The sequence below is a fragment of the Semicossyphus pulcher genome, unplaced genomic scaffold (genome assembly GCF_022749685.1).
Source record: "Semicossyphus pulcher isolate SPU_LCO1_2020_fin unplaced genomic scaffold, fSemPul1.0.p SCAF_4, whole genome shotgun sequence".
NCBI classification, from domain to species: domain Eukaryota; kingdom Metazoa; phylum Chordata; class Actinopteri; order Labriformes; family Labridae; genus Semicossyphus; species Semicossyphus pulcher.
Genome location: NW_027211715.1, coordinates 10022086 through 10035428, shown reverse-complemented (window position 1 = coordinate 10035428; position 13343 = coordinate 10022086). Strand labels below are relative to the sequence as shown.

Below are 13343 nucleotides of genomic sequence, written 5' to 3'. Positions count from 1 at the left end.
GCCTTCAATTACCAGGCCCCCCTCCTCTGGAACAATCTACCAGTCAAGGTCTGGGAGGCAGACACCCTCTCTTCTTTTAAGAGTAGACTTAAAACTTTCCTCTTTGATAAAGCTTATAATTAGGGCAAGCTCAGGCTTGGACTAGCCCACAGTTATGCTGCTATATGTTTAGACTGCCGGGGGATCTGACACACCAAGCTCCTCTCTCTCTGTCTCTGTATGTGTTTCTTTGTCTCTCTCTCTCTGACTCTATGTCTCTCTCCCACTCTATCTTTCTCTCTCTCTCTGTCATATTAATGCAGCTCATTAACTCTGTAGCTTCTGGTCCCATTAACGTTACTAACCATATATCTTCCCGGGAGTTCTCGAGCTCCCTTGTCTTGTAGGTTCCTGGGGATCATTGCTGCAGACCACCTGCTGCTGTGGACCTGCTCGACTGCAACAGCTACTAACATCAGTCTCCCCCATAGTATCATTATTGTTGCTGCTAATGCTAATAGTAGACCTGTTGACTTCAACTGTTACAACTACGATTACTACAGCCTTTATCATTACTCTGCTTCTCGCGCTAATATATTTTTTGCTTATTTTCACACTAGTGTACCACTATTATTGGCATTGTAACCATAAGTATGTATTACCTGTTGTTGATGTAACAAGGACATATGTTGTTCTTGCTCTCTTTGCCTGTCTCTATCCTGCATCTCTTTCTATCCCATTTTCGGCCCATCCAGTCGAGGCAGATGGCTGTTCAACATGAGTCTGGTTCTGCTCGAGGTTTCTGCCTGTTAAAAGGAAATTTTTCCTTGCCAATGTGCTGAATATTGTTAAGTGCTACTCATGGTGATTCATGTTGGGCCTCTCTTTAAATAACATAACAAAGCATACGGTGTAGACCTGCTCTTTTTGTGAAGTGTCTTGAGATAACTCTGGTTATGATTTGGCGCTATACAAATAAAATTTGATTTGATTTCTTTAAACACGCTTGTGTTGGGAAACATTTGCAGGACAAATTCTGTGACTTGCACGGTTCCAACAAGGCACTTTAAATGTAGTGGCTGCCATCTTATGGCACTTGTCAGATGCTTTAAACTACAGTTTGGCTAAGACATCAACACCGCTTGTAAAATCAGACAATAACACGTAATGTGAGTAATCATATACAGGGTTTTTCCTGCATAGAGAATTTTTTAACGTCCCTCAAAGAGGTTTAAGCAAGTGCCAAAGGAAAATCACCAGCGACAAAATCATAAGAGTTGAGAATGAAAATAATCATATCAAATCATTTCTGCATGTGTTTCTGCAATGAATCAAACAACTGTTGAACAAGCAGCAATGGTGATTTTAGGGGGTGGCATGGGGTGGCCACCACCACCCCTGAAAGCCTATTGGGCACCCCTGTTGCCACACCAGATCTGATAGTTGGTCCAGTTAATCACCATAATAAGGCAGAACAAACACTGATCTATCAATGATGACAGCTCAGCTGATCAGCTGAATCAGGGCCAGTTTGCAATTAGTCAAGGTAGGACTGAGGCCTTGAGAGCTGATCTTGAAGAATTGAAGACAAGAAGAAGAATTGCATTTTACTGCACAAATAGCGGTTGCGGTCATTACGAGCTGTGAAAGCACCGGGAAACACTGGCAATGTGACAATGCACAGTAAGCATTAAAAACTTTTCCCAATACGCCACACAGACATTTACGGGCTCAATGAATGAACAATCAATTACTTACCTTTATAAAGCCTACATTATGCTTTTACAGCGGAGCAATCTGTATAGATGCAACACAAATAGTTTTGTAATTTTTACTAATTGTACAGCTCATGCTTTTACTGTGGAAAAGTGCTGCAGTGATTACATCTGTCTGGGTCAAAATCATAAGGGGATGATTATTATTACCAAATAGTTTTTCTCTTGCAGCTTACCATATAATTTGTAGCATAGTCATATATGAAGTAATGAAACTGACAGCTTCGCTGGTTACTAGATTTAAACTTAAATTGCACCGTGGTGGTCCTCTCTTCCTCTGAGCTGCTGGTCAGAGACAAAGCATCACACTTGTGGGGAAGATAATTACACACTGTAAAAATCCCAAAAAGCGAGCAGGGCTGGAATACTAGGACATTTTATTCACTGAGTCACAGCCATGTGAGTACAGGAACGCTTCACATGGCCCACAAGTGCTCACAAATGCATACAGTGAACTTATTAATAAGAGGTTTTTGAGCTGCCACTGTAACAACCGTCCCTGCCTTCTCTCCCAATATAAGTAAAAAGAGAGTCTAAGCATGTGACAGCTTGTAGTAACAGGACACAACAGTTATTGTTTTCTATATGTCATCATTTATTAAAGATCCAAAGATGAACACTGTAAGGAGGCTGTTGATCATTATAAGTAAATTAATTAAACAGCATTTGTATAGGAATTAGTTTGTAACAAACCTAATAGCTGTTTATAGAATAGGTGGGCACAGAGTGCTAAAACACACAAGAGGCCTAATTCTCCTTTGCAATAATTCCCTTACTGTTTAGAAATGGGTTAGCAAAATCACACAAATATGTAATAATAAATATCAGTGTATATGATAGAAGAGTGCCATTAAAATGAGCCAGAAGCCAACAAATTTGGGCTTTTACAGCCACATTTTTGGGCTGGGGGAGCATGCCCCCGTAGCTGTCTATTTTCCCCACTGGCTGAATACTCCATATGTTTGTGGAGAGCCATGAATAATCTGAACAATATTGTACAATATAATGTATCATTAATTTAAATGATACCTTTTCTTATTCTATTCATAATAGTTTATGTGAAAGAAAATGAAAAAATGCTTAGCCAGCTGTGGTGAGATGGTGCTTTTTTCAACATATAACTTTAGGTTTTGGTGTGCCAGCCCAAGATTTTCTGTGGCCATCTCCAGCCACCCCTGTCTTACAGACAATCTGAATAGTGCCTTGCTCAAAGTGCTTGACTCTGTCGCTCCTCTTCCAAATAAAAAATGACCTTGGTTGAAGTCAGCGCCATGGTTTTCAGATAAAGCCTGTGCACTTAAACAGATTTGCTGACAGCTTGAGAACAGGAGGCGTATGTCAAAACCAGAAAGTTTTGTCTTGCCTGGGCTGAGAGTTTTAAGAGCTATAAATGTGCACTTTCAGCTGCTAGGACAGTTTATCCTAGTCCTAACTTGATTAATATTAATAAAAATAATCCACGATTTCTGTTTGACACTGTTGCTAAATTCACACAGAATATCCCTGCCAATAGCTCCTTATTCAATGTTGTCAAGGCTTTCAATGTTTTTTTTTTTGAAATTCTTCACAAACAAGATTAACTTAATTAGAGACAAAAAAACTGGTTCACACTCTCAGAAAGATGCATGATTTCTCCAATAATTTGATGGATGCAGGCATAGCAACTCAGACCAAATGCACTCTTTCACAGTTTGATATAATTTCCCCTGAGACCTTTACCAGCCTGGTAACTGCTTTCAAACCTGCAACATGCACATTAGACCATGTACCATCTACCATCTAAGAACTGTTTCCTGTTTTAAATAGTCCTGTTCTTGATATTATTAATAAGTCAATTTCCATGGCCTCTGTGCCCTCAGCGTTCAAAACTGTAATCATTAAACCGCTGCTTGAGAAACCTAAACATGATCCACAAATTCTGAATAATCCAGTAATAATAAAAATAATCCAATTTCCAATCTTCCTCTCATGTCAAAATTACTTGAGAGGGTTGTCACCTTACTGCCTATTTATCTAACAACAATCTTTTGGATAAATTTCAATGTGGCTTTTGGTCTTGTCATTCTACTGAAACTGCCTTGACCAGAGTAGTCAATGAACTTTTAATTAGGGTTTTTTACTGTTAAATGCTGATAAAACAGAGCTATTAGTTGTTGGATCTGCCATATATAGGTATCTACATGATGCTTGTATTATTTCTAATAGCTCAACAATCAAAAACCTTGGAGTGATTTTTGATTCCTGCCTTACATACCTTTTTTTTTTATCTCAGAAGTATTTCCAAAATCCATTCTGGTGTTCTGCTTTTAACCTATAAGACCTTGCATGGACATACACCACCTATCCAAGCTGATTAAACTATATATCTCCACCCCCTCTTCGCTCCCACAATGCTGGTCTCCTAGTTATTCCCAGAGTTAACAAAGCATCAACTGGCTTCAGAACATTGCCTACCGTTCCCCTTATCTTTAGAATGGCCCTACATTAGATGTTAAAGAAGCATGTTCAGTTGCAATCTTTAAATCAGGGGTCTTAAACTCAATCAGAGAGGGGGCCGAAATTACAAACTGGGTCTAGGACGAGGGCCACACGGGGTATTCATTTTTTGGACAAAAGACTCAAATAAAGCATGTTTTTATCAGAAGTATTATGAATAAATATGAACTTAACTACTCCACAGACATCTTCGAGAATTCAGAACTAACCAAGGGTATCAAAAATGAGGGAACAAATTTAAAATATGACACATCAGCATCATTAATTTCTCATTTCCTAAAAAGTTTTATCACAGGCATCAAAAAACAGCCAGAAAACTGTTTTTTCTCAAGAAAATCTACAATATTCTGTTTTTTATGCACAACAGCATCAAGAAAATAAGAATATTTTAAATGTGATCAATCTGGTGAAAATGTGAAATATATCAACCATAAGCAGTCTACCTTGTCGTTACAGGCATCTTTTCTTGGCTGCAGGTTCATTCATGTTTGTGGTCAGGTTCTGAGCTTTGGACACTCTCAGGATGGACTGAAGGTGTGCATCAGTTGCTTACACAGGTATGTGCTTCCAAACATGTAGAGCAATTGAGCAACTTGTAGGCGGAGCTTGGGGCATCGTTTCAGAGTTCTATCAGCCGGATGTTTACAGGTGCTCTTTCCATGTCAACTACAAACAGATTACTGAGCAGTTCAAATTAAAATTTCTGAGCTCAAAGTCGGCAAATAGCCGTGTGAACTCTGCCAGGTCTGCTCAGTTTATCAGCAAAATGCGCAGTTGGGCACACAGCAGTTGAGACCTGGTTTATCATTGTCTGGCAACATGAAAAGTGACCCAAGTTTCCTTGCTGCATCTGACTCTCCCACAGGTGCAGCCTGGCTTGTTAAGCTCTCACTGCATCATACATATCTGTGACAGTCCTGTTCCTGAAGCCAGAGGTTTAGCGGAATAAGATGCTTTGTTACCTTGCACAGAAATGCCAACTCACACAGCCTGTTCTTGCAGGTTTTTAATGTGTTTTTTTAATTTAATTTGCCTGCTGTATGTATTGCCCTTTAACATCAATGCTTTTAATATGGTTGTTTTATTATACTTTTATTTTTTGCTTGCTGTACGTTTCATCCTAAGTATTCTTTCAAAATTGTAAAGTGTATTGGGACCATGTTGCATCGTGATTTTGCACTTTAAATAAAATTGATTGAAATTGATTGTAAATCTGTCCAAAGTACTGAAGTTGGGCTGTAATAGATTTAACCAATGCTGACATTTCAGAGCACATCTGAAAGATACTACTGCTAAATTTCTAAAAGCAAAGTTCAATGAACCTCTCCCACAAGTGTATGAGCTTCATTGGTGTTGTCAAATAGAGACTGAAGTAGTTAAAGTGACCTGGAAATTAAACATTACCCCAAGAACAGTTTTGCAAGATCTTGCAAAATGTTTTGTGGGCTCTTGCAAAAAAAATGCTGAATCCCACAAATCCTAACTTTGCTGATCTAACTTGGATTTTTTCCACTCTCTGACCCTTCCTGGCCTCCGAATATGATCCACATGGTAGAAATGAAGTTTTAAAAAAGTTGTATGAGGAATATTATTCCTACATTTTTAATGTGCCTCGATTGCAAACAAACTGCATGTTAAAAACCTCTACACATTGCCTCAGCCATTCTCTGTTCTCTGTTGTAGTTATTTGATTAATTAAAGGGCATGTTGTTATTTCTTGGGGGATGTTTTATTTCTGTAGAACTGTAAAAAGTAGTTTATTTTTTGTTACCTGTGTCAAGTTTTTGTGCTGTTTAAAGCGTATGTCTATCTGTCTCTGTACACTGAAAGCAATGTAAACTGGAGTGAAATTCGTTTTAGGCGCATACTTGGCCAATAAATCTGATTCTGATTGTACATTGGTTAACCTGAAAGCAATAAATACAACAATATCATGCTTTGGACTAATGTGGCTCAGAGGTTGAGCTTGTGGTCTTCTAATTTCTTCCTCTTCTATTCAAAAGGTTGGCTGTTTGATCCTTGGCACCTGCAGATCACATGTCCAAGTGTGCTTGGACAAGACACTGAATCCCAAATTGCTCCTTAAGGCACAGTGATTTGTGTGTTTATGTCTGTGATGTGATGGGCAGCCTGGCCCTTCTCGTAGCAACCTCTGCCATCAGTGTACAAATGTGTGTGTAAAACAATGAATGTGACATACAGAGAAAACCGATTTCAGTGGTCGGAAGACTAGAAAAGTGCTATATAAGTGCAGTCAATTTACCATTTACTTTATATTAATCTGTGAAGAAGGGTCATTGTTGTTGCTGGAGAGAGAGGGGAAGCAGCAGAGGATTAAAGTCGTACCCCAGGCCTTTGCATGGCATGTTTGAGTATCGATACTTAAGGCGCAAGCCTTAACCGCTGAGCTAAACCAGCACACTAATACACTGCGAATGTCAGATTTATGTCCATGTAGTCCGTGAGCCAGTAGGGTTGGTCGGTACCATCTGAGGGGAATTATGCTCATAGTGATTTTTGGCAAAGTATACATCTTTAGAGTTAGAAAATATGTGATAGCATTGCACCAGTGGTAGCTTAATGTGTGCTGTCATGCAATTTATAACACTACCCTAAAATAAACATTTCTGTAAAGTGGCCAATATAAACATGTACGTTTATTCAATCTAGTGGTATTTGTCATCAGTGACCCCTCAACACTGAAATTTGTCACAATGATAGCTGAGTTCAAGCACTTTTTATCAAATGTTTTTAGAAAATTCTACATTAAAAACTGTCATTGGTGGCACTTGCATGGATTCAAATAACTATTTTTTTGTTTGTATATATTCCATATTAAAATCAGTACAGCAGAATATGTTACCCCACCCTCCAAAAGATAAAAACCTAATTTGGAGAGATTTCTTGAGTTTTATCAAAGTGATGATATTTCATATTGGAACTGAAGGATGTAATAGCAGGTCTATCCCTATAATTTCTCAATTATACACATTTTTATAAGGGAATATAATCAAAGACTGCTTTCCATACTTTGTTTTACATACTGTCATAAACTGGTACCTGAAACAGGAAAAAATCATGTTAACATTGTTGGTGAAAAGAAGGCGCGTATCAAAATGGCAACACTTTATTTGTCCGTCTCTGAGGGCAGTCTTGACCTCCCGGACATCAGGAAATATCAACTTAGTGCTCACTTACATTTTATAGCTGACTGGGTGCGTAATGACCCATTGTCTCAATGGTTGGATATAGAAAAGTCCATGTCAAAATTTCCACTGCCGAACTTGTTGTTTCTTAAAAGGCCTCAGTTTCCTAAGAGCTCATGTAACAATCCCATCACTGTCAACACCATTAAGGCCTGGTAGATCATTAGAAGATTAGAGGGTAGATCCAAAACTACATCTGTCTTCACTCCCATTTGTGTTAACCCTGATTTTATACCTGGAACTACTGACCCTGGACTTCGGGCTTGGGCAGCTAAAGGGCTATGTAACCTTTACAATTTATTTGATGTACCTGCTTTTATGTCCTTCAGTCAACTCTCTGAAAAATACTGCATCCCTAAACAGGATTTTTTTCGCTACCTACAGGTTAGAGATTATGTTTGGAAGGACACTACACTTCTTTCCAGTCAAAGTATTTCTTGTGTAGAGAGGCAGGTTTTTCAACAACAGTTGAGTACCTCTACAAGCACTTTCTATAGCTTGCTAAAAGAGTATGACATCACAGGGACACTTCATGTGAAGGAAACATGGGAAAAAGAACTTAATATAGAGATAACAGATGATGATTGGTCTAATGCCTGGAAGTGCGCCCGAACCCTGAGTGTCTGTAATAGAGTTAAATCAATTCAACTTAAGATTTTACATCGGGCATACATCTCCCCCTCCCAACGTGGTAAGTTCAATGCGGGCCTCTCTCCAGTATGCCTAAAGTGCAAAACAGAAACAGGTAGTCTCACCCATTGCCTGTGGTATTGCAGTAAAATACAGAGGTTTTGGGAGACTATAGCTAAAGAGATTAACAAGATCTTGGCAACTGACCTAAATACTGACCCTCAAAGTTTGCTACTCGGGATTCCGAGCAGACCTACTACTGATAAATATAAGGCAAAGCTATATGGTATGTTGACGTTCTGTGCACACAAGTGTATTCTTTTAAACTGGATCTCTGAGAAGGCCCCATCCAAAACTCAGTGGCAGAACACTATTATCCAGTATGTGTCGCTGGACTATTTGACGTGCGTGGTCCAGTCTAAGACACAAGGCCACCGCAGAATTTGGGAACCTTTCCTTTCGTATATGGGCCTCGATATTTCGGTTATTATCTCCAGGGGTTACACTTGAGCCCTATTTACCTTGTTTGCTTGCTTTTCTTTTTCCATTTTCCTTTTTTTTATCTTGTACCTGTGACCTGCCTGTGCTGATGTTTGGGAGCCGAGTTGTGTGTTTTTTTTGTCCAGTGTAATGTAATGGATCTTTGTTTGCTGTCTTTTGCTGGTCTGTTTTTCTTTTGCTCTTACTTTCTTTCTTTCTTTCTTTCTTTTATGTTGTGAATTTGTGATGTTTATGCAAAAAAAGAAAATCAATAAATATATTGTTAAAAAAAAAACCATTGTTGGTGAAAAAAGCACCTGCTGCAAAGGTGATATTAATGTATAGCTACATCCACACTAATATGTTTTGGTTTTAAAACACATAACTTTATGCTTAGCAAGAAAACGTTTAAGTGTGGATGTAGTCTATGTATAAATGGTGATGTAAAAGTTATCCTGATACACTTTATTTAGTTTATTGAATTTCATAATAAATTTCCTTCTAATCTATGAATGTAAGCATTGTATTTATTCTTATTCAAGGGAGTAATTCAAAACAACGGATCCCCATCTGCAAAAGCCTGCCGCTAAAAAGATGCGGCAGCGTCAAACACACCAAACTTGATGCGGCATCTGCGGGATTATCACCGAGCACTACACGGCCAAAACTTTAAGTGAGTGATAACATTACGTATCAGGTTAAATATGGAGTTTGTAGGGAATTAAATAGAAACGTGTCTCTTACAATCAATGGTGTAGCGGTGAAAGTAGTGCTTTCAGTGCACTGTAAACAAACCGCAGTAAAGTGGCATGAAGTCTATGGAAGACAAAACGACACATGACATCAGGAGCTTATTGACTTCCAGCGCTATACCATGGGATTTAATACATTGTAATTCATTTATTAATAATAATAACACTGCATGAGAGAAGCTCTCAATTTCTTTGTATCATTTTTACTAAAACCTGAAACAAACAACAATTATAGTCATGATTTTCTCAGGCCACATGTAAGATTAGATTAATTATTAAAAATAGATTATTAAAAGATAGGCATGGATGACAATTGATGAAAATAACACTTCACATTACCCATAATAGAAACATTTCCCCTGGGATCAATAAAGTTAATCTTATATTATTAATAACACATTAACATTTCTAAATAATGTTCATGTGACTTTATACATTAATAATTGTTGTGGGATTAATTAATGCATATTAATCGTAATAATCGTGAAACAGTGATTATTTCTCGGACTATAATTGTACCAAAATCTCTTATTGCTGCATCCCAATTATATAAGAGTTATATTCTCATTTCTCTGTACTGGGCAGTTTACTCCTCTCTCTCTCTCATTTTTTCTGGAAACTTTCGTTTACCTTGCTAACTATCAGATGGCAAACTTGTTATATTTTTTTTACTTTTTCTATATGTTCCATCTTGTACAATTCTTATTATTGCATATTTTAATGACTTTGCCCATCTGATTGTGAACATATAGTGAAGTCTTATGAAGGAGAATTAAGCTGCTGGTGTGTTTTAGCTACACAGACTGTATAAATGCTATTAAAATTTTATTTAAACCTATTCTTGCTATTCAGCTCCTCCCAACACTGTATTTTTACAAATATATATTGATCAGATGTATTTTTTGACGTGTGTGACAGTTTGATACTTCTTATTTCAGCAGATACAATAGCGGTGTCAAATACACTTATGGAGTAAACGAATACAAAATTCGAAGTGGTTAGTGGGGTAGTTCCAGGAACTAATAAGAGACTAAGTTTAACTGATGAGTTAACTTACAAATTTCTAACACTGTTGTAAGATTCTGGGACTATGTGACTGTGTAATACAATGTTACCAGACCTGATCTGATATTCTAATATATTTTGTCTTATTTTTCCATAATGTCGTATTTCTTTTATTGCTCTTAATGGGCCTTATTCAAAAACAGTGTGTATGCACAAATCTGTGCTTAAACCGTGCGTATGGACATTTGATGCATAAATCTGGGATTCATCAATTTGTTCTTATTTGAGTTTGTTCGTACTCTGTGAACAAATTGAGAACTTCCTCAGATCATGCGTACGCACAAATGATGAAGGACCGCCTTACTCAGAAAATGTAAACACGGAATATTAGAACTATTCATCTAAAAAAAAGCCTTAGAGAACAACAATTAAAACTGTGAATTTACTAATGCATTGACCAAATTAAATTGTTAATTCTAATTAATGAACTGGCATAAGCATTAAGCATTAAGCATTGCTATTTTCATTGAAAAAAATGTTTTTCTATTTTCCGGATTGATTTGCACTCGTTAATTACAAAACAACTCTTTAAATTATGAAATTAATTAGCTTGTAACGGTTCTTGTTTAATATCATCACTTTCATCCTCAGTGCGTGGACAAATTCCATATATGAATGATTCAATTATTGCAGCCAGTCTCTCATCCTGCGCTGTCAGATCAGGTGGTCCTTGTCCTCCAACAGTGTCCTTTCTTTTTTTCTGCTCAGCGATTCTTTTTACAGGGGCGATTCTTTTTGTATAAGCCATGCCCCTTCAAAACAGAGTCCACCCCCCTCAGTGATAACCATTAACACGCCCCTAAAACCAAGCCCCTTCCCCCAGACAGGGATAAGCTACGCCCCTAAAACTAAGCACTGCCCCGTGACAGATATAAACCACGCCCCTATGACGGATATAAGCCACGCCCCTAAAATCAAGCCCCGCGCCATGACAGGTATTAGCCCTGCTTCCCTGACCACCCCCGTGACAGATATAAGCCACGCCCCTAAAATCAAGCCACGCCCCTGTGACAAGTTTAAGACATGCCCCGTTACAGATATAAGCTCCGTCCCAAGCCACTTTAAACCGTCAAGTCAAGTTACATGTGTTAACCCCGCCCTAAAATTAAGCCCCGCCCCTGTGACAGATTTAAGCCCCACCCCTAAACTCAAGCTACACCCCTGGGACAAGTTTAATCCGCCCCTTCAAACCAGAGTCCGCCCCTTCAAAACAGAGACCTGTTAAAGGTATAAGCCACGCCCCTTTAGTCAAGCCACGCCCCCGTGACAGATATAAGCCCCGCCCCTTCAAACCAGTCAAGTTACATGTACTAGCCCCGCCCTTAAAATTAAGCCACGCCCAATAACAGGTCTTGGCCCAGCCCCTGTGACAAGTTTAAGCCCTGCCCCCAAAAACCAGGCCCTGCCCCTGTGACAAATATAAGCCCCGCCCTTAATAACAAGCCCCGCCCCATGACAGGTCTTAGCCCAGCCCCTGTGACAAGTTTAAGCCCTGCCCCTAAAAACCAGGCCCCACCCCGTGACAGGTCAAGCCACACCCCTTCAAATAAAATCCAAGCCCCGCCCCTCTAACTGGTGTAAACCATGCCCATAAAAACAAGCCTTGCCCCTGTGACAAGTTAAAGCCCGGCCCCGTTCCAGGTATAAGCCTCGCCCCTAAAAAGAAGCTCCACCCCTGTGACATGTATTAGCCATGCCCCTAATAACAAGCCCCGCCCCATGACAGGTATTAGCTCCGCCTCCCTGACTGGTGTAAGCCACACCCCTAAAAAACAAGCCCCACCCCCTTGGGGGACAGGTATAAGCCACGCCCCCTTCAAACAAAAGCCAAGCCAAGCCCCTGTGACAGGTATAAGCCACGCCCTAAAACCAAGGTGTAAGAAAGGTTTAAGCCACGTCACAGGGGTCACTGGGGCTATATATATACATACATCTGTATGGCAGAACAATAATTTCATTCATATTTAGGTCAGTAAATATTTCCTGAGAGGGGAAGTTGTGGACAGGGAGAGGCCAAAGCTATCACTCCACAAGGGACAATGAGGAATTTGTCAATGATTTTATAGATTCTCACAAAACATAATTTTACACAAACAGCGTTAAAACTTCAAACTATTTTACAGTAATGTCAAGCAAATTTGGGGTCCTGGCTCATGGACTACTTCTGTGTGTGCAGCAAAAAATGTGGAATTTGTACACAGGCTTGGCTCAGTAAATGGGCAACAAACAAAGTGAAGCTAAGTAAAGATGCAATACGTGCTCATATCCTTACAATACACAATACATACAGAGAGGTTACTCACAGACTCATGTTCAGTCAAGTCAGCCAGAACAAAGCAGCAATACTGCTGCTGGCCATGAAGGGGTTTGTTATAGTAGCCGTTGTATTTCTTCTCATCACCCAGAGTAAATATTTCAGGCAGATCATCGAGCTTGGCAGTGATATAGGGCTGAAGGATATCCTGGCTCTGTCTCCGCTTTCTCTGCAGATTGCTGTTAGCACCAGCCTCCAGGAGCTGCAAGAGGGACAACACGAGAGGACACTTAGGAACAAGCATAACATGAGGCGGTGTAATGGAACATAACACAACAAGACAGACTGTTGTCCCACAGGTGTGGGTTCAAATTCAAGGAAGAGCAAAACACAGCATATATGAACCATAGTAGTCCTAAAGGCATTTAATATTTCTATAACATGAAGGATATACAATGGGCCCCATTCAGTGAAATTTTAAGTGGGGGAGCAAACTATTGTAAATGGCACACTTCAAAGTGAAGACCAAATGTATATAAACAGGTGGACATGTTTTATGATGATGTTTTATAATGTTAAATGTCATTGAGTAAAAATAACGTCACTAAAAGAAAGAAAAGGTAAAAAACATCTCAAATATTTAGAAGAACAAGATACCATTAACTGTTACAGCCCCATGCCTCACATCACCCCTTCTCAAGACCTT

The 13343-nt window shown here is 39.1% G+C and overlaps 1 protein-coding gene across 4 annotated transcripts in view; it reads right to left on the bottom strand.

Moving 5' to 3' along the window:
• Positions 1-13343, bottom strand: part of ptprfa (protein tyrosine phosphatase receptor type Fa) — a 220143-nt gene that overhangs the window by 140400 nt on the left and 66400 nt on the right. For all 4 annotated transcript variants that reach the window (XM_069679935.1, XM_069679936.1, XM_069679933.1 and 1 more), the window contains one exon: positions 12687-12899. In XM_069679935.1, the coding sequence (XP_069536036.1) occupies positions 12687-12899 (213 nt within the window). The remainder of the gene's footprint in view (positions 1-12686; positions 12900-13343) is intronic.